Source organism: Protopterus annectens, chromosome 15.part0 (assembly GCF_019279795.1).
Source record: "Protopterus annectens isolate FY-2018-M chromosome 15.part0, PAN1.0, whole genome shotgun sequence".
In the NCBI taxonomy this organism is placed as follows: Eukaryota; Metazoa; Chordata; order Ceratodontiformes; family Protopteridae; genus Protopterus; species Protopterus annectens.
Window position 1 is genome coordinate 390058797 of NC_056749.1, and position 24183 is coordinate 390082979.

General features: G+C 44.2%; 1 protein-coding gene across 3 annotated transcripts in view; it reads left to right on the plus strand.

Moving 5' to 3' along the window:
- Window positions 1–24183, plus strand: part of ZNF711 (zinc finger protein 711) — a 1503904-nt gene that overhangs the window by 1445199 nt on the left and 34522 nt on the right. For all 3 annotated transcript variants that reach the window (XM_044057135.1, XM_044057133.1, XM_044057134.1), the window contains one exon: window positions 17972–18115. In XM_044057135.1, coding sequence (XP_043913070.1) covers window positions 17972–18115 — 144 coding nt within the window. The remainder of the gene's footprint in view (window positions 1–17971; window positions 18116–24183) is intronic.

The following is a 24183-nucleotide window of genomic DNA, read 5'->3' on the forward strand; positions in this document are numbered from 1 at the left end:
AAGGCAAAGTCTATGCAGACGGTCAAGGATTTTTTTACAGGTACAACCCCCTCGTTTCAGCAGAAATTGGCCAACAAAAAACTGGTCCTTTCCAGCTTCTGACAGATCACAGAGGGGCAAATACAGACGCCCGAGGGGCAGAGGTCAGTCACAAGGCCCTTACAAACCTCGCCAATGGAGTACTGTTACCCAGAAAGGAGAAGACAGGCCCCAAGCTAGCAGAAGACAAACACAATGACTCAGTCCTCAAACTACCAAGCAAATCTCTCCTGGCTGCTCCCTTGGGAGGAAAATTAGCATTTTTTGCAGACAACTGGCACATCATCACAAAAGACAAATGGGTCCTAAACATTGTCTCACAAGGATACAGATTCCACTTTCATACCTTGCCAAGGATAAAAGGAATGCCAAACCTGCCACCAAATCAATGGGCAGAGGCACAAAAACAAATTACAGCTCTCATGGACATGAGAGCCATTCAGCAGGTACTTACACAGGAGCAAGGACAAGGATTTTCCTCAAGACTCTTTCTAGTCCTAAGAAAAGACAAAGCATGGAGACACATTCTGGATCTTTCAATTCTGAACACCTGTCTGCAAGTACCAAAATTCAAGATGCTAACACTATAGCAGCTTCTTCCCATGCTGGGCAAGAATGCATGGCTAGTAACGCTGGACCTCAAGGAGGCATACCTGCATGTCCCTATCAGACAAAATTGCAGAAGATACCTCCGCTTCATTGCAGGTTCAACGTATTATCAATTCTCTGCACTGCCCTTTGGCTTATCTACTGCGCCCAGGGTCTTCACAAAATGCCTGGCACCAGCAATTGCATACTGCAGACAAAGGAATTCAAATATACCCATACCTGGATGACTGCCTTATTCAAGCAGAAAGCAAGGACATTCTTTTAAAACATCTGGCATTTGTCAAATACCTTCTAAGTTGCCTAGGGTACACAGTAAACGAAAAGAAATCAAAACTATTGCCCTCACAAAACATAATATTCCTGGGTCCCAGCTTGAATACAATGGCCCAGATGGCTTATCTCACGCCAGACAAGCAACAACAGCTGACTCAATATTTCAAAATAATGGCAACAAAGACCCAACTCCCTGCAAGAAAAATTCTGCAGGCCTTGGGATTCATGGCATCTTGCATACTACTAATACCATTTGAAAAACTGCATATGAGGAAATTACAATGGTACCTGAAAAGCGTATGGACTCAACACAGCCACAGCTTGGAAACAATGATACCACTCATTCCATGCCTTCAACAGGAGTTTCTATGGTGGGCACAGGCATGTCACCTCAACAAGGGTCAGCCTTTTACCTTACCCACAGCCAGGCAAACTATGACAACAGATGCATCAGACTATGCCTGGGGAGCACACATGGCAGGACAGTGCATTCAGGGCAAATGGACTACAGATCAAAGGCATCTGCATATCAATCAAAAAGAAATGCTAGCAGTACAGAATGCCCTAACAGCTTTCAAGGACCTCTTACACCCAGGACAACTAATAATAAAGATGGACAATACCACAGTAATGTGGTACATAAACAAGCAAGGGGGGTACACATTCCTACCCTCTATGCAGGCAAGCATTGACCTTGTGGAACACAGCACTGTCTTACCAGGTTCAATTACAAGCACAATTCCTGCCAGGAAAGAAAAACACATTGACAGACGACCTAAGCAGAAACATCATGGATCCACTCGAGTGGAAACTAGATCCACAAGTATTTGCAATGATAGCTCAAAAATGGGGACGCCCAGACATAGATCTGTTTGCCAGCCCCCAAAACTAGCAACTTCTAAAATTTTGCACAAGGACATTCCATCCACAAGCTTGGAAAGTGGACGCCCTCTCATTCAGTTGGAAAACATTAACAGTGTATGCCTTTCCTCCACTGCCTCTTCCAGCAAAGGTACTGCTGAAAGTCAGATTAGAGAGGCCACAAATGATACTCATTGCACCAGACTGGCCACGCCAGCATTGGTATCCAATTCTAAGGAACATGGCCCACGGCCCACCATGGATTTTACCACAAATTCCTCACCTGCTCACCCAGCGAGACAATCAGATTCTACACAGCCAGCTCAAGACTTTAAACCTGGCTGCATGGCAAATTACCTAAACAACCAGCCAACACCTGTATCCAAAGCTGTTATGGATGTCATTCTGGAGGCCAGGAGGCCCAGCACCAGGAAAACCTATTCAGACAAATGGAAAAGATTTTGCGCCTGGAACCAGACTAAAGGCCAAAATCCCCTTGATCCAAACATTCCTCAGATTCTACAATATTTAACTGAGATGTTGCACATAGGACTTTCCTTTTCATCTATTAAGATCCACGCCTCAGCAATTTCAGCTCATTACAACACGGATCCTCCTTTATTCTCACATCCACTCCTAAGACAGTACCTCAGAGGGGCTAAGAACATAAGACCGCCCAGGAGAGCACCAACACCTACTTGGGATCTCAACTTTGTTCTGGAAAAGCTTACACTGCCGCCCTTTGAACCAGCTTTTTCAGCTGATTTAAAATTTCTTTCATGGAAAACTGCCCTGCTACTAGCAATAACCTCAGCTAGAAGAGTCTCATAGCTACAGGCACTAATGGCAGTGGAGCCTTTCCTCATTTTTCATCAAGACAGAGTCTGTCTATGAACTAACCCTTCCTTTATGCCAAAGGTGGTATCCAGTGTGGCCGTAAACCAAACCATTCATTTGCCCACCTTTTTCCCAAATCCCCAGAACAAGGAAGAAAAACTCCTGCACTCTTTGGACATTCACAGGCAATTACGTTACTACTTGGATAAAACTAAGGCTTTCAGAAAATCTGACCAGCTCTTTGTAGCCTATGCTGCAGGATCACAAGGAAAAACTATCTCAAAACAGACCATTTTTAAATGGATAGGGCATTGCATACGTTTCTGTTACACGCATCATGGGAAACTGGTACCTGCTAACATTAGGTACCACTCCACCAGGGCTACAGCTACATCAGCAGCCTTTCTCAGGGGAGTGCCAAGCAAGGATATTCTGGAAGCTGCAACTTGGAGTTCAGTGCACACCTTCACCAAACACTATCACTTACCTCTATATTCTAAGACTAGAGCTGGTTTTGCCACTCCAGTTTTGCAGGGCCTACTAGCGTCTTCTAACCCTGTTTAACTCCACCACCCATCCCTTAGCTTTGGGATTCAACCCAAGTGTGATGCCTGCAGCAGGGTAACACGATGAACATAGTACAGTTTTGTACCTACCATAAATGTAGATGTTCGAGTGTTCACCCTGCTGCAGTCCAGGTTACCCTCCATCCCCACTGAACTAGCTGAACTTATCTATACCACTCTATCCTTTACAACCTCTGTGGTGTATTTGCTTGTGCCTGAAGGTATTGTTTTATTTTTTTTAATAGCTATATATATATATATCTATATTGCCTACCTATTGGGAGCACCTGACATCTGGGGCAAGAATAACTGAAGAAAATGGCGTTGGATGCCTCTTATATACCCCTGGCACACTGATGTCAGGGAAGAAGCGACAGCAACCGACGCCGGACCAAGACTTTGGAACTCAGGCCAACTGCGGGACCGCCTGACGGCAGGATAACCCAAGTGTGATGACTGCAGCAGGGTGAACACTCGAACATCTACATTTATGGTAGGTACAAAACTGTACTTTCGCAAGTGCCGGTCAGCCGACTCCTGAGATTTTCGTGTTCGAGTTTCAGATCCAAAGTCTTCATTAAAGCTAAGTACCCCATTGGGGAAACTTTTTTCTTGCTCCAGCCCAATGTCAGAAAAAGTTAATAATTGTATTTCTTGTGGAAAGCAAATACCTTATAAGGACTTTCATTCTACTTGTATTCCTTGCCTAGGCCCTGACCATGAAGTTTCAAGTTGTTGGTTTTGTGCTATATTTAACCAACGCACTATTAAGCGTCAGTACGACTTTGCATTAAACTATTTTGGGCGCAGATTTAATTATAAAATGTCATCGGATAGCCATCCGACTACCAGAGTTCACAAAAAATGCAAAGAAAAGGATAGACTACCGAGGCCCAAAACCGACGACAAAGCTTCTCCTAAGCAAGTCGCCGGTTGTCAGTGAGGTGCTTTCGTAGCCCCTGACACCCGCTACTTTAGAGTCGTAGGCCGCTACCGACTCCCACATGGAGTCGGCTATGCCGCTGGAAACTCAAGGTATTGGAGCCTCGGTCACTATTCCCTCAGATGGGTCCGGAGCCGCTGAGCAGGCACCGGCTTCTGAGGATGTATTCAGACCTAAACAACTATACATCAAACCGACTTTAGCTTCAAAGACTAAAGTACCTTCAAAGACAAAGAAACAAACTCAAGAGCCACATGGACAGGCCTCCGTGCCCAAAAAACAGATGCTCAAAATGGCCGAAGACTTGATTACCTTGATCAGGGGTTCCCATCCCCCTCCTGATAAGAGGCCTAGGCAAGAGACAGACTATGAATATTCAGGTCAGGTTTCTATTTCTTCTGATCAGGAATATTCACTTCCCCCGATGAGGATTTTGATGCTGAAGAATCCATTCCTTCAGCTTCTCCTCCTGAGTACTGTTCTTTTGGGGAAACGTTGCACACCATGAGGTAGCATTTCCACTGGGAGAGCCAAGATTTTTCTGAATCTAAAAAGAGGCTCAGGGACTTCCTTTTACTACCTCAACACAGGCCTGTAGCCATTCCACCTGTGTTAGACATTGTAGATGATGTGTTTTCAGAGTCTAGTCTGACTCCTGACTCCTTACCTCCAGCTCCTGCTAAGCCTGACAGATATTACAGGGCTCCTGACTCTCATAAATTCCTTTTCAAAAACCCTACTGTAGACAGAGAGCCTATTTCACAGGGTCCCAAAGGGGTTAAGGCTTCTGCTGCAAAAAACCCTACCCCCACTGACAGATATTCTAGGGCACTGGATAGATGGGGAAAAAAGGTTTACACATCTGCTACCTTGGCTATAAGGGCCTTAAACTGTCAGTTTCATATGCTCAAATGTCAGCAACATGTCATGACATTGCTTAAACAAAAAATGTTGTTAAATTCTGAATGTGCAGAAAACAAGGAAATGCAGGATTTATTGCATGCAGCTGAACAAGTTGGAAAGCATACTTTGCAATGTGGTTTTGATTCTCTGGAGGCCTCCGGCAGGGCCGCAGTTACGGGTTCTGTAATTAGGAGGCATGCTTGGTTAAAGGAACAAAGTCTGCCTGATCATGTCAAAGTGAAATTGTTAGATGCACATTTGCAGCATGATACTTTGTTTGGTGTTAAGGCAGAAGAGGTGTTGAAGAAAATGGAGGACAAAGCTAAATCTATGCAAACTGTCAAAGATTTCTTACAAGTACAGCCACCTGGGTTTAGTAGACACTGGCCAACAAAGAATTGGTCCTTTCCAGTGTCAGACAGACCCCAAAAGGGCAGATCCAGATGCCCTAGAGGCAGATCCCAGGCGCAAGGTTCATACAGGTCAAAGCAATGGGGTGCTTCTACCTCCAAAAGTGGAGAAGACAAATCACAACCTTACAGGAAACAGTCCCAATGACTTCCCCCTGCCTGCATCAAGCACTTGTCTCCTGGCAGCACCCTTAGGGAGAAAAATAGTACTTTTTTCTCAAAGTTGGCACATTATAACCCAGGACAAGTGGGTTCTAAACATAGTGTCACAAGGCTACAAGTTTCACTTCCATACCCTGCCAAAGGCAAATGGTTGGCCAAATCTGCCAAAAAATCAATGGGCAGAGGCACAAAAACAAGTCTCGTCCCTCATGGACATGGGGGCTATTCAACAAGTACCACAGCAAGAGCAGGGACAAGGATTTTACTCAAGACTGTTCTTGGTACCCAGAAAGGACAAAGCCTGGAGACCAATACTGGACCTATCTATTCTAAACACATTCCTGGATATACCAAAATTCAAAATGTTGACCTTGCAGCGGTTTCTGCCCATGCTGGGCAAAAAGGCTTGGCTCGTGACTTTAGACCTAAAAGAGGCATACCTGCATGTCCCAATCAGGCAATCATGCAGAAGATACCTCAAATTCAAGGCTGGCTCAATGCATTACCAATTCTCTGCACTGTCCTTTGGCTTATTTACTGCGCCCCGGGTCTTTGCAAAGTCCCTGGCACTAGTAATCGCTTTCTGCAGACAAAGAGGAATACAAATATATCCTTACTTGGATGACTGCCTAATTCAAGCAAAGAACAAGGACATTCTAGTACAGCATCTGGCGTTTGTGAAAAGACTTAACATGCCTAGGTTACACGGTCAACGACAAGAAATCAAAACTAGTACCCTCTCAAGAGATAATATTCCTGGGTGCAAGCTTAAATACAACTGCCCAGATGGCTTATCTCATGCCAGACAAACAAAGGGAACTGACTACCTATTTCAAAACATTGGCAACAAAGGCCCAGTTATCTGCAAGAAAAATTCTGCAGGCTTTGGGCTTCATGGCATCCTGCATCCTACTGATTCCATATGCAAGACTCCATGTGCAAGACTGCATATGAGGAAACTTCAATGGTACCTAAAAAGTGTCTGGACGCAACATTGCCACAGCCTGGAAACAATGATTACTCTCATTCCCTGCCTGCAACAGGAGTTTTGATGGTGGGCGAAGGCTTGTCACCAAAACAAGGGACAGCCATTCGCATTATCCCCAGCCAGGCAGCACCGAACAACGGATGCATCGGATTATGTCTGGGGGGCCCACATGGCAGGAAAATGCATTCAGGGCACCTGGTCCACAAACCAAATACATCTACATATCAATCAAAAAGAGATGCTAGCTGTTCAAAATGCCCTGACAGCCATCAAGGACCTACTTCATCCGGGACAACTACTGATAAAGACAGACAACACCACGGTCATGTGGTATATAAATAAGCAGGGAGGCACACATTCTTACCCCCTTTGCAGACTAGCCATGGCTTTGTGGGACACAGCATTGATTACCAAATTCACCTGCAGGCACAATTCCAGCAAGGAAAGGAAAATACTCTGGCAGACAAACTAAGCAGAAAGCTCATGGATCCCCACGAGTGGCAGCTGGATCCTCAAGTCTTCAGCATGATAACAAGGAAATGGGGATGCCCGGACATAGATCTATTTGCCTCCCCTCACAACTACCAACTACAAAGATTCTGCACAAGGACTTATCACAGACAAGCATGGAAAGTGGACGCCTTATCTTTCAACTGGAAAAACCTATCAGTATATGCCTTTCCTCCACTGCCTCTTCTCCCCAAGGTACTCCTAAATGTCAGACAGGAGAAACCAAAAATGATACTGATTGCCCCAGACTGGCCCCGCCAGTACTGGTATCTGATCTTAAGGAACTTGTCTCAATGCCCAGCCTGGACCTTACCTCAAATACCTCATCTACTGTCCCAACAAAACAAACCGATCCTGCACAGCCAACTCAGGACTCTAAACCTGGCAGAGTGGCGGATAATGTAGCCATACGAAGCACACCTCTCAGTAAAGCTGTGATGGATGTCATTTTGGAAGCCAGAAGGCCTAGTACTAGGAAATCTTATGCTGGAAAATGGAAGAGATGTTGTGCTTGGAGCCAGGCACAAGGAACTGATACAGCTGTACCAAATATTCCTCAGATTTTGCAATACTTAACTGAGATCTTGGAGAAAGGCCTACCTTTTTCATCAATTAAAATTCATGCCTCTGCCATTTTGGCTCATTACAATACAGAGCCACCAATCTTTTCTCATCCTTTATTAAGGCAGTACCTCAGAGGAGCCAAAAATGCAAGGCCTCCAAGGAGATCGCCAATACCTGCATGGGACCTCAATTATGTCTTGGAAAAACTCACCCTACCTCCATTTGAGCCAGCTGCTACTGCTGATATAAAGTTTTTATCTTGGAAAACAGCTTTGCTCCTAGCAATAACTTCTGCAAGATGAGTGTCAGAGCTTCAGACACTCATGGCTGTGGAACCTTTTATCATTTTTTATCCAGACAGGGACTCTCTGAGGACAAACCCAACATTTATGCCTTAGGTGGTGTCCAGTGTGGCCCCTACCCAAATTTGCCAACTTTTTATCCAAATCCACAGAACAAGGGGGAGAGAATTCTGCATTCTTTGGACCTACACAGACAGCTTAGATTCTATTTGGACAAAACTAAAGTTTTCAGGAAAACAGAGCAATTACTAGTGGCATATGCTGCAAGATCACAAGGAAAGGCTATCTCCAAGCAGACTATTTCAAAGTGGATGGGCCACTGCATTCGTTTCTGCTATTCACAACATGGCAAACCAGTGCCTAAGGGCATTAGGCCACATTCAACCAGAGCTGCAGCCACTTCAGCAGCCTTTCTCAGGGGAGTACCAACTAAAGACATTTTAGAGGCTCCTACTTGGAATTCAGTGCACACCTTTACAAAGCATTATCATCTGCCACTTTACTCTAAATCCAGGGCAGACTTTGCCACTGCAGTTCTGTAGGGCCTTATAGCCACTCCTAATGCTGTTTAGCTCCAGCCTCCCAACCATAGCTTTGGGACTCTACCCAAATGTAATGACTGCAACAGTGAAACACGAAGAACATAGTACAGATGTTCATCATGTTACCCTGCTGCAGTCATCACACTTGGGTTATCCTGTCGTCAGGCAGTCCCGCAGTCGGCCTGAATTCCAAAGTCTTGGTCCGGCGTCGGTTGCTGTCGCTTCTTCCCTGACGTCAGTGCGCCAGGGGTATATAAGAGGCATCTGACGCCATTTTCTTCAGTCTTTCTTGCCGTGCGGTGCCCGAAGCAGAAGCAGTTCGCAAGTGCTGGTCGGCCGACACCTGAGATTTTCAAATCGAATTTCAGTCCTAAGTCTTCAAAGCTAAGTACCCCGTTGGGGAACCTTTTCTTGCCTCAGTCCGATGTCAGAAAAAGTTAAGAATTGCATTTCTTGTGGGAAGCAAATACCTCATAAGGACTTTCATTCTTATTGTATACCTTGCCTAGGCCCAGACCACGACGTCACTGGTTGTCGGTTTTGTGCTAGGTTCAATAAGCGAACTATAAAGCGACGCTTTGATTCCGCACGACACTACTTCGGTAGGAAATTTAATTACACTATGCCATCGGAGCAACCGACTACTGGTGTGCATAAAAAACACAAAGATAAAGACAGGCAGCCTAGATCCAAGCCAGACTCCGTGGTCTCGGCTGGGCTGGTCGCCGGTTCATGGTTTCCAGTGAGGCGCCTACGCAGCCCCTGGCGACCGCAGAATTGGAACCCCAAACCGCTTTGGATTCCCAAGCAGAGAGTTTTAGGCCAATGCAGCCATTTTCTTTAGGCCCTACCGACAACATTGCAAAAGGAGAAGCTGGTGCTGTGGAAACACCTTCGGTTTCAGAAGGTGTCTTCAGACCGACTACTCTCACCATTAAATCTTATGCTAAGCTTAAGACTCCTCTAAAACCAAAAAAGACTACACATCAGTCTCCAGCTCAAGGCCCCATGCCTAAGAAACAAAAGCTTAAAATGGCTGAAGATTTGACTTCTTTAATCAGGGGTTCCCACCCCCCCCCCCAGACAAAAGGCCAAGACAAGAGGAGGATTATGCCTCCTCTGATCAAGTGTCTATTTCCTCAGGCTCCTCTGAGGAACAGAATTACTCCTTCCCCCCTTATGAAGATTCTGATGCTGAATATTCCATTCCCTCAGCTTCTCCCCCTGAAGACTATTCCTTTGGGGAAACCTTACATACCATGAGGGAACATTTCCACTGGGAAGGTCAGGACTACTCCGACTCAAAGAAAAGGCTCCAAGAGTTTCTTTTACTTCCCCAGCACAGACCACTTGCTATCCCATCCAGTTTTAGACATTGTGGATGATGTTTACTTAGAATTTAGTCTAAATCCAGATTCTCTGCCTCCTGCTCCAGCCAAACCAGACAGATATTATAGAGTGCCTGACTCACACAAATTCCTTTACAAAAGCCCTGTTGCTGACCCAGAGACAATCTCCCAGGGTCCCAAAGGGGCAAAGGCTTCTATGGCTAAAAATCCTGTACCCTCTGAAAGGGATTCCAGAGCACTAGATAGGTGGGGGAAGAAGGTTTACACCTCAGCTACTCTAGCTATGAGAGCACTAAATTGTCAATTTCACATGCTGAAATACCAGCAATTCCTAATGTCTCAAATAAAACAAAAGATGAGCACGCACCCTCAACAGTCTGAATTCAAGGAAATGCAGGATCTGTTGCATGCAGCTGAACAGGTGGGCGAACATACTTTACAATGTGGATTTGATTCCTTGGAAGCTTCCTGTAGAGCAGCTGTTACTGGGTCTGTTATACGTAGGCATGCTTGGTTAAAGGAACAAACTCTGCCTGATCATGTTAAAGCAAAGCTACTAGATGCACCCTTACAGCAGGATGTCTTATTTGGGGTTAAAGCAGAAGAGGTTTTAAAGAAAATGGAGGACAAGGCAAAATCTATGCAGACGGTCAAAGATTTCTTACAGGTACAACCCCCACGCTTCAGCAGAAATTGGCCAACAAAAAATTGGTCCTTTCCAACTTCTGACAGACCACAGAGGGGTAAATACAGGCCAAGGGCAGAGGTCAAGCACAAATCCCTTACAAACCTCGCCAATGGGGCACTGCAACACAGAAGGGAGGAGAAGACAGGCCCCAGACTACTAGAAGACAAACACAATGACTTAAACCTCAAACTGCCAAGCAAAGCTCTCTTGGCAGCTCCCTTGGGAGGAAAATTAGCATTTTTTGCAGATAACTGACGCATCATCACAAAGGACAAATGGGTCATAGACATTATCATACAAGGATACAGATTCCATTTCCACACCTTGCCAAGGAAAAAAGGAATGCCAAACGTGCCACAAAATCAATGGGCAGAGGCACAAAAACAAATTACAGCTCTCATGGACATGAGAGCCATTCAACTGGTACCTACACAGGAGCAAGGCCAAGGATTTTACTCAAGGCTCTTTCTAGTCCCCAGAAAGGACAATGCATGGAGACCCATTCTGGACCTTTCAATTCTAAACACCTACTTGCAAGTACCCAAATTCAAGATGCTAACACTACAGCAGCTTTTTCCCATGTTGGGCAAGAAGGTTTGGCTAGTAACGTTGGACCTCAAGGAGGCATACCTGCATGTCCCTATCAGACAAAATTGCAGAAGATACCTCCGTTTCATTGCAGGTTCAACCCATTACCAATTCTCTGCACTGCCCTTTGGCTTATTTACTGCACCCAGGGTCGTCACAATATGCCTGGCACCAGTATTTGCATACTGCAGACAAAGAGGAATTCAAATATACCCATACCTGAACGACTGCCTCATCCAAGCAGAAAACAAGGACATTCTCTTACAACATCTGGCTTTTGTAAAACACCTTCTAAGCTGCCTAGGGTACACAGTAAACGAAAAGAAATCAAAATAGTGCCCTCACAAAATATGACATTCTTGGGTGCCAGCTTGAATACAACGGCCCAGGTGGCTTATCTGATGCCAGACAAACAATTATAACTAACTCAATACTTCAAAATAATGGCAACAAAGACCCAACTCCCTGCAAGAAAAATTCTGCAGGCCTTGGGCTTCATGGCAACTTGCATACTACTAATACCATTTGCAAAACTGCATATGAGGAAATTACAATGGTATCTGAAAAGCGTATGAACTCAACACAGCCACAGCTTGGAAACAATGATACCTCTCATTCCCTGCCTTCAACAGGAGTTTCTATGGTGGTCACAGGCATGTCACCTCAACAAGGGTCAGCCTTTCACCTTACCCCAGCCAGGCAAACTATGACAACAGATGCATCGGACTACGCCTGGGGGGCACACGTGGCAGGACAGTGCGTTCAAGGCATATGGACTGCAGATCAAAGAAATCTGCACATCAATCAAAAAGAAATGCTAGCTGTACAGAATGCTCTGACAGCCTTCAATGACCTCTTACATCCAGGGCATTTTATAATAAGGACAGACAACACCACAGTAATGTGGTACATAAACAAACAAGGAGGTACTCACTCCTACCCTCTATGCAGACAGGCAAGCAATGACCTTGTGGAACACAGCTCTCGCTTACCAAGTTCGATTACAAGCACAATTCCTGCCAGGAAAAAAGAACACATTGGCAGACGACCTAAGCAGGAACATCATGGATCCCCACGAGTGGAAACTGGATCCACAAGTATTTGCAATGATAACTCAAAAATGGGGGCGCCTAGACATAGACCTGTTTGCCAACTCCCAAAACTATCAGCTTTCAAAATTTTGCACAAGGACATTCCACCATCAAGCTTGGAAAGTGGACGCACTCTCATTCAGTTGGAAAATGTTGACAGTATATGCCTTTCCTCCATTGCCCCTTCTCACAAAGGTACTGCTGAAAGGATGGAGAGACCCCGAATGATACTCATTGCCCCAGACTGGCCACGCCAGCACTGGTACCCACTACTAAGGAGCATGGCCCACGGCCCACCATGGATTTTACCGCAAATTCCTCATCTGCTCACACAGCAAGACAGTCAGATTCTACACAGCCAGCCAAAAACCTTAAACTTGGCTGCATGGCAAATCACTTAAGCAACCAGCCAGCTCCTCTTTCACAAGCTGTTATGGATGTCATTCTGGAGGCCAGGAGGCCCAGCACCAGGAAAGCCTACTCGTACAAATGGAAAAGATTTTGTGCCTGGAACCAAGCTAAAGGCCAAAATACCCTTGAGCCGGACATACCTCAGATTCTACAATATTTAACTGAGATGTTACACAAAGGACTTTCTTTTTCATCTATTAAAATCCACGCCTCAGCTATTTCAGCTCACTACAACACGGATCCTCCCTTATTTTCACATCCACTTCTAAGGCAGTACCTCAGAGGGGCCAAAAACATTAGGCCTCCCAGGAGAGCACCAACACCAACTTGGGACCTCAACTTTGTTCTGGAAAAACTTACACTGCCACCTTTTGAGCCAGCTTTCTCAGCTGATTTAAAGTTTATATCATGGAAGACTGCCCTGCTGCTAGCAATTACTTCAGCCAGAAGAGTCTCAGAGCTACAGGCACTAATGGCAGTAGAGCCTTTCCTCATTTTTCATCAAGACAGAGTTTCTCTCTGAACTAACCCCTCCTTTTTGCCAAAGGTGGTATCCACTGTGGCTCTAAATCAAACCATCCATTTACCCACCTTCTTCCCAAATCCACAGAACAAAGGAGAAAGACTCCGGCACTCCTTGGACATTCACAGGCAACTACGTTACTACTTGGATAAAACTAAGGTTTTCAGAAAATCTGATCAGCTTTTTGTATCCTATGCTACAGCATCACAAGGAAAGGCTATCTCAAAACAGACCATTTCCAAATGGATAGGACATTGCATACGTTTTTGCTACACCCATCATGGAAAACCAGTTCCAGCTAGCATAAGGCCCCACTCCACCAGGGCAGCAGCTACATCTACAGCCTTCCTCAGGGGAGTGCCAACCAAGGATATCCTGGAAGCTGCAACTTGGAGTTCAGTACACACCTTCACGAAACACTATAATTTACCACTTTACTCTAAGACTAGAGCTGGCTTCGCCACTGCAGTTTTGCAGGGACTTCTAGCCTCCTCTAACCCTGTTTGATTCCATCACCCATCCTTAGCTTTGGGATTCAACCCAAGTGTGATGACTGCAGCAGGGTAACACGATGAACATAGTACAGTTTTGTACCTACCATAAATGTAGATGTTGGAGTGTATACCCTGCTACAGTCCAGGTTACCCTACCTCCATCCCCTCTGACCTAACTGAAACCTTTCAATACCTTAAAATCTGATACAACCTTTGTGGTGTATTTGCTTATAGCTGGAGGGATGTTTTGTTTGTGTTAAACTTTTATTATTGGTACTATCTACTGACCACCTTTTGGGGGGGCACCTGGCATCTGGGGCAAAAAAAAACTGAAGAAAATGGCGTCAGATGCCTCTTATATACTCCTGGCGCACTGGCGTCAGGGAAGAAACGACAGCATTCGACGCCGGACCAAGACTTTGGAATTCAGGCCGACTGCGGGACCGCCTGACGACAGGATAACCCAAGTGTGATGACTGCAGCAAGGTATACACTCGAACATCTACATTTATGGTAGGTACAAAACTGTACTTTGTGTGCACTTACCATAAATGTAGATGTTCGAGTGTATTCACTGATGTAGTCCAGGTTACCCACCCACCATCCCCCTTATTTCCGCTGGAACTTATCTTTCCTTCTCTGATCTATACAACCTATGTAGTGTATTTGCTTGTAGATGAAGGTAAAGTTTATATTGGTGCATGTATGTGTTTTATTTATATATATATATATATATATATATATATATATATGTGTGTGTGTGTGTATATGTAGATATATATATATATATATATATATATATATATATATATATATATAAATTTTGGCTACCCTTTAGGGGGCACCTGACATCTGGGGCAAGAAAAACTGAAGAAAATGGCATCGGCTGCATCTTTTATACCCCTGACGACCTGATGTCAGGGAAGTAGCGACAGCAACCGATGCAGGACCCAAGACTTTGGAATTCAGGCCGACTGAGGGCAACCTGCCAGCAGGATTACCCAAATGTAATGACTGCAACAATGAATACACTCGAACATCTACATTTATGGTATGTGTACACAACTGTACTTTTTGTGGTAGGAAGAGAGGGTTGTCTGTGTACATGAGGCAGTTGTAACATTGCCTCAGGATACCCAGATTCACCACCTGGACTGGAGAGTGCGCCTGAAGTTGCCCTTTGGTCATGCCTGAATAGTAGGGTGAGCTGCTTAGTCGCTTGGTTGGTGAGGGGTGAATAAAGAGCCTTGCCCTGCTGGGCAGTCAGTGTCAGGGTATATTTGTGCTTGCTATTAGGTCTGAGTAAGTGCTGGGCTCTAAGATGCTTTCTGAGTGCTTAGGTTGAGAGTTAGACTAGTTTCAAGGGAAAAACTGAAGAGGAGACTTAGTGGAGCCGGGAATAATTTAACCGTAGCTAGCCGGCACTGCCCGGTGCACAAAATCGTGCAAACACATTTTTATAGTAGGGAAATGAAAGAGACAGAAATTAGCCCAAAATGGCCAATAAACTACTAACTTCTGGGCTGGAACTACCCCTCCAGGGACAGATAGGTTGCTCAAAGCTCCTCTCTCTCACAGGTGAACAGAGAAACTTCCTTCTATCCAAGTAAGGTATGGGCAACTAAGAAACTAGTATCACAGCCCTGAATTCAGCAGTAGCCTGAAAACTGGACTATAATAGCTTAGAAAGGTGGGAAACAAGGAATCTTTTTTTTTTTTTTTTTTTTTTTGTTAAGATAAGGCAAAAACAGTAAAAAATACACTTAAAACAGCTTTAAATGAGCACAAACGATCAGAAAAGGTTATCACACTTTAGTGTGTAGCCTACAACAGTTAAATTATTTAAACAAAAAACTTTTTAAAAGTGCAGCAGTCAAATAAGTACAATATGTGAAAAAACAAGCTTTTAAATCACAATAAACCCTGGAAAATCTGTGTTTAGGCGGAAAACAGTTAAGTACAGCAAGACAGTACAGAAAACTGATACTTAATCACTACAAAGTCTCTCTTCTAAGCTAGAAGGCTTGTATCAGTTTAAGGCTTTCTAGTGCTATCAGTAGGTTAGTTACAGGAAAGATGAGAAACAAGCGCAGATGTGGTCTTTTAAACCAGAAAGTTGAAAGAGATGGACAAACTCCAAATGGTCAATAAACTACAATTTCTGGGCCAAGAACCTCTCCTCTCATGGTAGACAGGCTACCTAGCGCTTACCACTCCCACTGGTAAGCTAGAAGGCTTTCTTCCAACACAGAAAGGTTTGCAGGGCTCAGAAGCTTACCAACAGTCTTGGATACAGCAACTCTGTATCTGGACTAGGCTAGTTACAGGAAAGGTGGGAAACAAGCACAAGTGCGGCTTTTAAACCAGAACATTGAGAGATGAAAAAAAACTGCCCAGACGGCCAGTAGCTACAATTTCTGGGCCAGGAACCACACCTCTTGTGGTAGATAAGCTACCTGATGCTTACCACTCCCACTGATGAGCTAGAAGGCTTCCCCTCCAACACGGAAAGGCTTGGGGGACTCAGAAGCTTACAGAGAGTCCTGGATACAGCAAATTTGTACCTGGACTAGACTAGTAACAGGAAAGGCAGGAAACGAGCACAAACACAGACTTTTAAATCAGAAGGTTGAAAGAGATGGAAAAGCTTCCCAAATGGCTACTAAGCTATAATTTCTGGGCCAGAAACCTCTCCTTCTGTGGTAGATAGGTTACCTAGTGCTTACCACTCCCACTGATAAGCTAGAAGGCTTCTCTCCAACACAGAAGGGCTTGGGGGGGGGGGGGTCAGAAGCTTACCAACAGTCCTGATACAGCAAATCTGTACCTGGACTACACTAGTTATAGGAAAGGCAGGGAACAAACGCAAATGGGCTTTTAACCAGAAAGTAAAAAGAGATGGAAAAACTGCCCAATCGGCCAATGAACTACAATTTCAGAGCCAAAACCCACTCTTCCCGTGGTAGATAGGCTACCTAGTGCTTACCACTCCCACTAATAAGCTAGAAGGCTTCCCTCCAACACAGAAAGGCTTGGGGAGCTCAGAAGCTTACCAACAGTCCTGGATACAGCAAGTCTGTATCTGGACTTGACTAGTTACAGGAAACAAGCTTAGAATTTTTTTTTTTTTGTTACAGAAAAGCAGCTAAAACAGCAGTAAATACAATTCAAATTGTAGTGCAGGCCAGCACATCCGAGTGTGTAGCAGCACTACGGCAAATGCAGTTCAAGTAAATGCAATTAAATTAACAAATGACTAAAAAGCAAGTGCAGAAAGCAGTAAATTAGAAGGCTACTAACAAGCAGTAATAAGTGCAGAGTAAGAGCGACTGAACAGATAGCACGCAGAAGAGCAACTAAGACATTTACAGTAAGAGCAGCTGAATTATAGATATATATATATATATATATATATATATAATTTTTTTTTTTTTTTTTTTTTTTTTTTTGAGGGAGGGAACAGAGCAGGATTAAGAGGCTACAGGAGTTGCCCTTCTCAAATGCTCTTTTATCCTGTGTTTAAGTGGAACTGTATAATATTAGAACAGTAATGGAATTGTAGGGCGAGTGCTACTCTCTGACCAAATTCCCATTTTAAATAGTTGAGATCAGATCAAGGTTAAGCCATCACACGTACTGCAGCAGCTCAGAGATCTCTTCTGGTGCTGTTGATTGCAAAGGTGGTCACCACTTGGCTTTTTTGTATGCTGTGAAAGTGTGCATGTGTAACTTGTCTTAATGCGGTAAGGATATATTTCAGGTAAACTTATGTAATACGTCTATTGGCACCAAGTAACCAAACACAAGTCCAAGGTGAAAAAACGAAAGTAAAAATTCACTAGAACACTTCGTGAATCTGTACCATTCATTACACAGAATTTATTACTAGAGAATTTAAAAAAAAAAAAAGCGGAAGTGAGATGAAATCGCTTGATGTTTAATTTTCTGCTAATAACTATTGTGTGGCAAATGGTACATTCTCATAAAGTGTTTAATGAATTTTTACATCTGTTAGCACCACAGGAACCTAATTTTATAGGTCATGCTCTCAAGAAGGCAATTTTATGCATTATGCCTTCTCAGCTCCAAAGAGTGAGAAGTTATATGTCGGCAAAATTTTTGTGCTATGCTTTTGTATCCCTGCTATGAGTTATAGTGGTATCCTCCTATGATTTTGAAAGCTGAGAAGTTGAGAGGTATGGTAGGTGGACATCTTGCCATTGTGCCAAAGGGCTACCATTCTGTGGTTAGATTAATGTTAAATATCGGCAAGGACAAATTATTGTTTTTGGTGATGAGTTTTGTTGATTTTTGATAGGCAATAACCTGGACTCAAGGCTGGAGAATAAAAATGGCACAGCAACTCAGTACCTACAGATTTGTGATAACAATGCTGCAAACAGAGCTCTTAAACAAAAGGTCAAGAGGAAAAAAAGGGGTGAGGCTCGCCAGTGGCAAACAGGTAAGTAGTACATCTTAAATCAGTAACTAGCAAAAATTTATAAAACAATAGCATGGTTGTAGAACACAGAGTGATAAAGCCTACAGTAATGACACAAACCTACTCTGGCATCTTAGCTTAGTGATGGAAGAGCTGGAGGAGGGGAGGAGTGTGTGACTGTTGCCAGCTCACCCGTCCTGAGGAAGGAAGTAGTGGATTTTGCCATCAGATTTCAACTATACAAGTAGGGGCTTGTGCTGCACCACACAGGCTGGGACTAAGGAAATGGACTTGGCACTACCAAGCTGGTGATGCTAGCTTTCAAAACTGGGGTATGCACACAGGGAGAGCATTGTAAGCCCTTTAGTGATGCTGGTGCTCCTATGGTACTTGGGGTTAGGACTTTGAGAAAACACCCTCTAACCTTCACCCGATATGAAGTATTGCGTTCAAGGGAAGAGAGTACTATGTAGTTCTATTAAGGTCCATCCTGACGCACAAACCACCCTAGTGTGTGTGTGTGTGTGTGTGTGTGTGTGTGTGTGTGTGTGTGTGTGTGTGGGGTAAAGTCAAGCTTTAAGGTCCCTGGGATGAGGGCACTCTTCCTCGGTGATGCAGGGAGTGACAGGACCACAAGCTCCTCAGTGACTGCCTGGATGACAGATTCCCTTTAGTTGGATCGTCACTTGCTACAGAAAGAGTGGTTGGCTTTGACATGTGAGAAAGGGGATGCTGATGCTTGGCAGGCATAGAGAGAAAATGCGCCAATTAAAACTTTAGAAGACATTTTCTGCTGATTGGTGTTTTGCTGTATTTCTTTATTAAGATATACTTTTTATTCTAGGAGATCACTTGTAGCATTTAGTATAACACTAATGTTCACTACCTGTCCTGATTTTCAAGGAAACATTCCCCACATGAGGGCATTGCAAGTTTTACAATGTTACTTTTCCATCGTCATTTGACACATGCTGTGTACTTAATGGCATTTACAGCACTTCTAAGTGTTTTTGAAAGATTGACTGCATTTTCATTTTTTCATGTAACTTATCAGTCAATTTGGCTTTTTATTTTCCATTTTTTATTTAATTTATTTAATTGCTTACTCATTGTTTAACTGGGTAGTTCAGCTGAGCATAATCCATTTTCTGCAGAGGTAAACAGAGAAAAGCAGCTGCACAGTAAAACAACTGCATACAATACATATGATATTTTGCACATACTATATAGATGCAACTGTAGTCATCCATTTGTTGCAACAGATAACATAAAACATGTATACAAGTAAAAAAATACTTTGTTCTTGTAGATAAGTGCATAATCCTCTTTAAACAGATTGGACAATACAAGGTGATAGTTTTGGTTTCCTCAATAACGTCAAGAAATAATTGGGCTTATGACTTTGTGTTTTGGCACTACATAATTGTTGAACTTATGCAAAGAGGTATAACACAGCAACTAAAGATGACTTAGAAGGTTTGAAAGTCTTTTTTGTGAAATCTTCCATAGCTTAGAATAGAAGGTGGCTAAGGCTGAGTGGAGTAAAGTTGAAAATCTAAGAAAGACAGATTGTGACAGAAAAGCTTAAGGAAAGCAAAGAGATGCTTGAAATATGGGAATGTGAGATATCCTTCTGTTCATTGTTGCAATATTCTTTACATATGGGTTGTATTCTGCCAATCGACCAAATGTCCAGCCTGTATACAAAAGCTTATTGCCACTGCCAGTACGTGGGACGTCGCACAAAGTCACTGAGAATGTCAGCCATAAAAGGGACATCTGCACGTACTATCCTCAGAACTTTTTCACCGCCATTTAGAAAGGTTGACTCATGCGTTTGGTCTGCAGTCAGATATCATTGGTTCGGCTTCCAGATTCAGAAAAGTAACCGAGTAGGGGATTTATTTCCTTACTACTGCCTCTTGTTAATGTCATCCAGGAAGGGATGTGTAGGTGTGGAAGGCAAATTCCACATAAGGATAGTCACAGGCTTTGCTTGCTCTGTTTAGAGCCTACACACGACCATTGTTCCTGTTCGATCTGTCAGGCCTTTGTGCCTAAGATGTTGAGTAGTCATCTGTTGGCTTTAAATCTTTACCTAGAAAATCAGAGACTTAAACTTCTGGCTAGGGACACAATGGAGGGTTCCAGCAGTCCTTGAGCAGACCCATCTTTGAAGAGGAAGGTTAGCAAAGTTAGGCCCGAATCCTCTTCAGCTGCTCCTAATTCCTCCAACGTACTCCTTGAGGTTGGTGAAAACCTGGCAATATACTCAGAGATAGGCTCCGCTTCTTTGGTGGGTACCACAGGGGAAGCCATCAAGGTGGTGAATCTTAGCACATCCTAGGCCATGCAAATGTCAGGTTCGGACGACTTGGGGGAACTGCTGCTTGTTCTGGGAACAACTCCTGCCCTACAGTCTAAAGAAGTCTCGGACGTAAGGCCTATGTCTGGGCATTCTCCTCACCAAGACAAATCTGCTAAGAAGAAGCAGAAGACAAAACATTCTGCTGCCCCTTCCACCCCTCCATCAAACTGGAATGCCTTTTTGCAGGGTCTCATTATAGCCTTGATGGCTTTGAGGCCTACAGCTTCTCCTTCCACTGTTCCCTTGCCTGCCTTCTCCTCATCTCTGGTATTGTCATCTGGGTCTCGGGTGTCCCCTTCTGCACAGGCTGCTGAGTATCAGATTCCTGATTCAGACTCTGATGATTCTTCTTCGGATGAAGGTTCCTTGGCATACTTCACTCATTCCTTCTCCTCTGGAATATGCCTCTCCAAAGGAGAAGTCTAATGGGAGTGATTCCCCTTTGGAAGAGCTTTCCTTTGGGGAAACTAATAAGATGAGGGAATTCTTTGAATGGGATTCTTCTCAAATTTCAGAGGAACAGAAAAGATACTATGACCTTCTGCAGTTGGAAGCCACTGCTCCCTCAGCAGTTCCACCAGTGCTTCCAGCTTTCTTGGATGCTTTTATGTCGTCATCTAAAAACCCAGACTCCCAGGCCCCTGCTCCTAAAAGACCTGACAGGTTTTATAAGGCCCCGATGACTGTAGTTTCTTTTTAAATGTCCTTCTGCTGACCCTGTTCTGGTCTCCATTACATCTGACAAATCTTCTTGCATGTCACCTTCTGCAAAGCTCCTTCCTTCTGGCAAGGAAAGCAGAATTTTGGAAAAACTGGGAAAGAAGGTTTATACCTCTTCCACCATAGCAATTAGAGCTGTTAATTACCAGACACACGTGTCTAGGTACTCTCTGGCCCTACTTTCTCAGAGTTCCCAGACGCTTTCTGAATTACCTGATTCAGAGGCTAAATCACAGATTCTTACTCTTCTGTCTGCTTCCTCTCAGGTAGCAAGACATTCATCAAATGTAGTTATGGTGCTGTGGAGGCATCTTCCAGGCCCACAGCTTCTGCAGCTGTACTCGGAAGGCATTCTTGGTTACGCCTTCAGTCACTCCCTGATGACATAAAGGCCAAATTGCTTGATGCTCCTTTGGATAACTCTGTCCTTTTTGGCACAACAGCTACAGAGCTTTTTAACTCCTTGAAAGAAAAGGGTAAGGAGCTCCAGGATTTGAAACGCTTTTTTCCCGCAGTCCCGAACCTGTCAAGACTCTTGTCATAAGGCATGCTCACTCCTCCACTTTTGTCACATTTGGGCATAGGCAGTAGTAGGCTTCCAGGAGACCACCACAGTCAAAATGTGTTGCTTCTGGCTCTGCTCTTCAGCAGCCCTTTCAGCCCAGACCAAGTTCTTTGTGACGACCAAGTGCTTCTTCCAAGTCATACTCCTTTATCTCTTTGCCCTTTCCCTTTCACACTGGATGGAAATCACTCAGGACTCCTGGGTCCTCTCCATCATTCAAAACAGATACTTTATGACTTGGAAGACTATTCCTCCCTTCCAGGGGATACCTCAACCCCCATCCACCCAACTTCATCTGTTCCCCTTGTTGCTTTCTTAACTCTCAGACCAAGGCACCATTCAGGCTGTCCCTCTAGACTAACAGAGAAAGGAGTTCTACTTCAGGATGTTTTTTGTGGCAACAAAAGAAGGTTCTTGGATGCCTGTCCTGGACCTCTCCCTCTTAATACCTTCCTGGTGGTGCCTTCTTTCAGGATGCTATTTCTGTAGTCTCTTCTTCCCTTAATCCCTCCTCAATCCTTCCTTATTGCTCTTGATCTCAAGGATGCCTACCTGCATATCCCTATTCATCATCAGTTCAGGAAGTTCTTCCATTTCTCGTTGGGTTCTGTGCACTTTCAGTTCTCTCTGCCTTGTCTTTTGGTCTCTCTAGTGCTGCAAGGGTATTTACAAAGTGCCTAGCCCCAGCCCGCCTAAGGGTAAAATAGCTTCAGGTTTACCCCTACTTGGACGATCTGCTCTTCATTGCCAACAGCCCAGACGTATTAAAACAATACCTTACCCTAGTTGTTCCCTTTCTACATGGCATAGGATTTTCATTAAATTTAAAAAAATCCAGTCTAAACCCTACCCAGGATCTCATGTTTCTGGAATGCAGGCTCTGAACGGATTTGATGATAGTTTTCCTGCCTTCAGAAAAAGCCCTTTCTCTAAGGGATTTCATGGAGTCCCTTCTGTCTCTTCCTTCCATCACAGCCAGGGAATTTCTGAGACTACTGGGATTTATGGCCTCAATTATCTCCATGCTGCTGATTCCTCCTCTTCCCTGCCTGAAAACAGAATTGCTTTGGTGGATGCAGGAACTCAGAACCCCGGCTTTCTACCTCCAAGTACCCCAACTGGCTCAGCAGCTCTTTACAGATGCCTCAGATATAGGTTGGGAGCAACTTTTGCCTCCAGGGAAGGTTCAGGGTCTTCGGTCTCCCTCTCAACAGAGGGAAAACATCAACATCAGAGATTTTGAAGACTTTGATTCTGGACTTGCAGACCTTTCATCCTCTATTCCTGCCAGGACCACTCAGGATATTTATGGACAATACTACAGTCCTTTGGTACATAAGCAAGCAGGGGTGCACAAAATCTTACCTTCTTTGTCAATTAGCCTTAAAAACATGGGAACTGGCTATCCAGTACAGAATTACTCTGTGTGGTGTGTACCTCCTCTCTGCTCGAAATTCAGTGGCAGATGCATTAAGCAGATCCATGACACAATCCCACAAGTGAATGCTTCACAGGGAGGTATTCCTAGATCTAGTTCATGAGTGGGGTACTCCAGAAATGGACCTCTTTGCCTTCCCTCTGCACAGACAACTTACTCTTTTTTGTGCCAGGGTCCCTCATCCTCAAGCTTGGATGGGGGACACTCTTTCTTTCTCATGGAAGGGGATGTTTCTTTATGCATTTCCCCCTTTCCTCTAATTCAGAAAGTCCTGCTGAGAATTCTGCAGGACACCCAAAACATCTTGTTAGTGACTCCCGTTTGGTCAAGACAGCATTGGTTCCCTCTTCTTCTGCAACTATCCAAGGGTCATCACTACAAGTTACCTCATCGTGACAAGGGATCCTTGATTCATCCACATGTCAACTCTGCAGCTTACCTTGTGGATGATCAACTTTTTATCCCTTTTAGGCAACCCTTTTCTAAGGACGTGCTTAGGGTTTTGCAGGAGGCCAGGAAACCCAATACTAGGAAATCTTAAGTTTCCAATTGGAAAAGGTTTTCTGTCTAGTGCCAGCAAAGAAAACAGGAACCCCTCTCTGCAGGCATTCCTTTAGTACTTTCTTACCTGTGTTGAGTTGCTTAACAGTGTCCCTTTCATATTCCTCAGTCAAAGCCCACTGCTTTGCTCTGTCTGCCTATTTGCCATTGACTCCCCCTTAGCTTCCAGGTTAGAGGTAAAGCTTTTCTTTAATGGCGTCCTACACATGAAACCTCCCAGGAAACCAGTTCCCCCGCTTTGGAATCTAAATGATGTTTTAGAGAAGCTCACTCAGGCCCCTTTTGAGCCAGCGGCCTCTGCTTCTCCGAAGTTTTACACACAGAAAACAGTCCTTTTAGTAGCTTTAACTTCTGCTAGAAGGGTCTCCGAGATTCAGGCATTGATGGCCTTGCCCCCCTTTTTGGTTTAACACAAAGACAGAGTATCCTTGAGAATA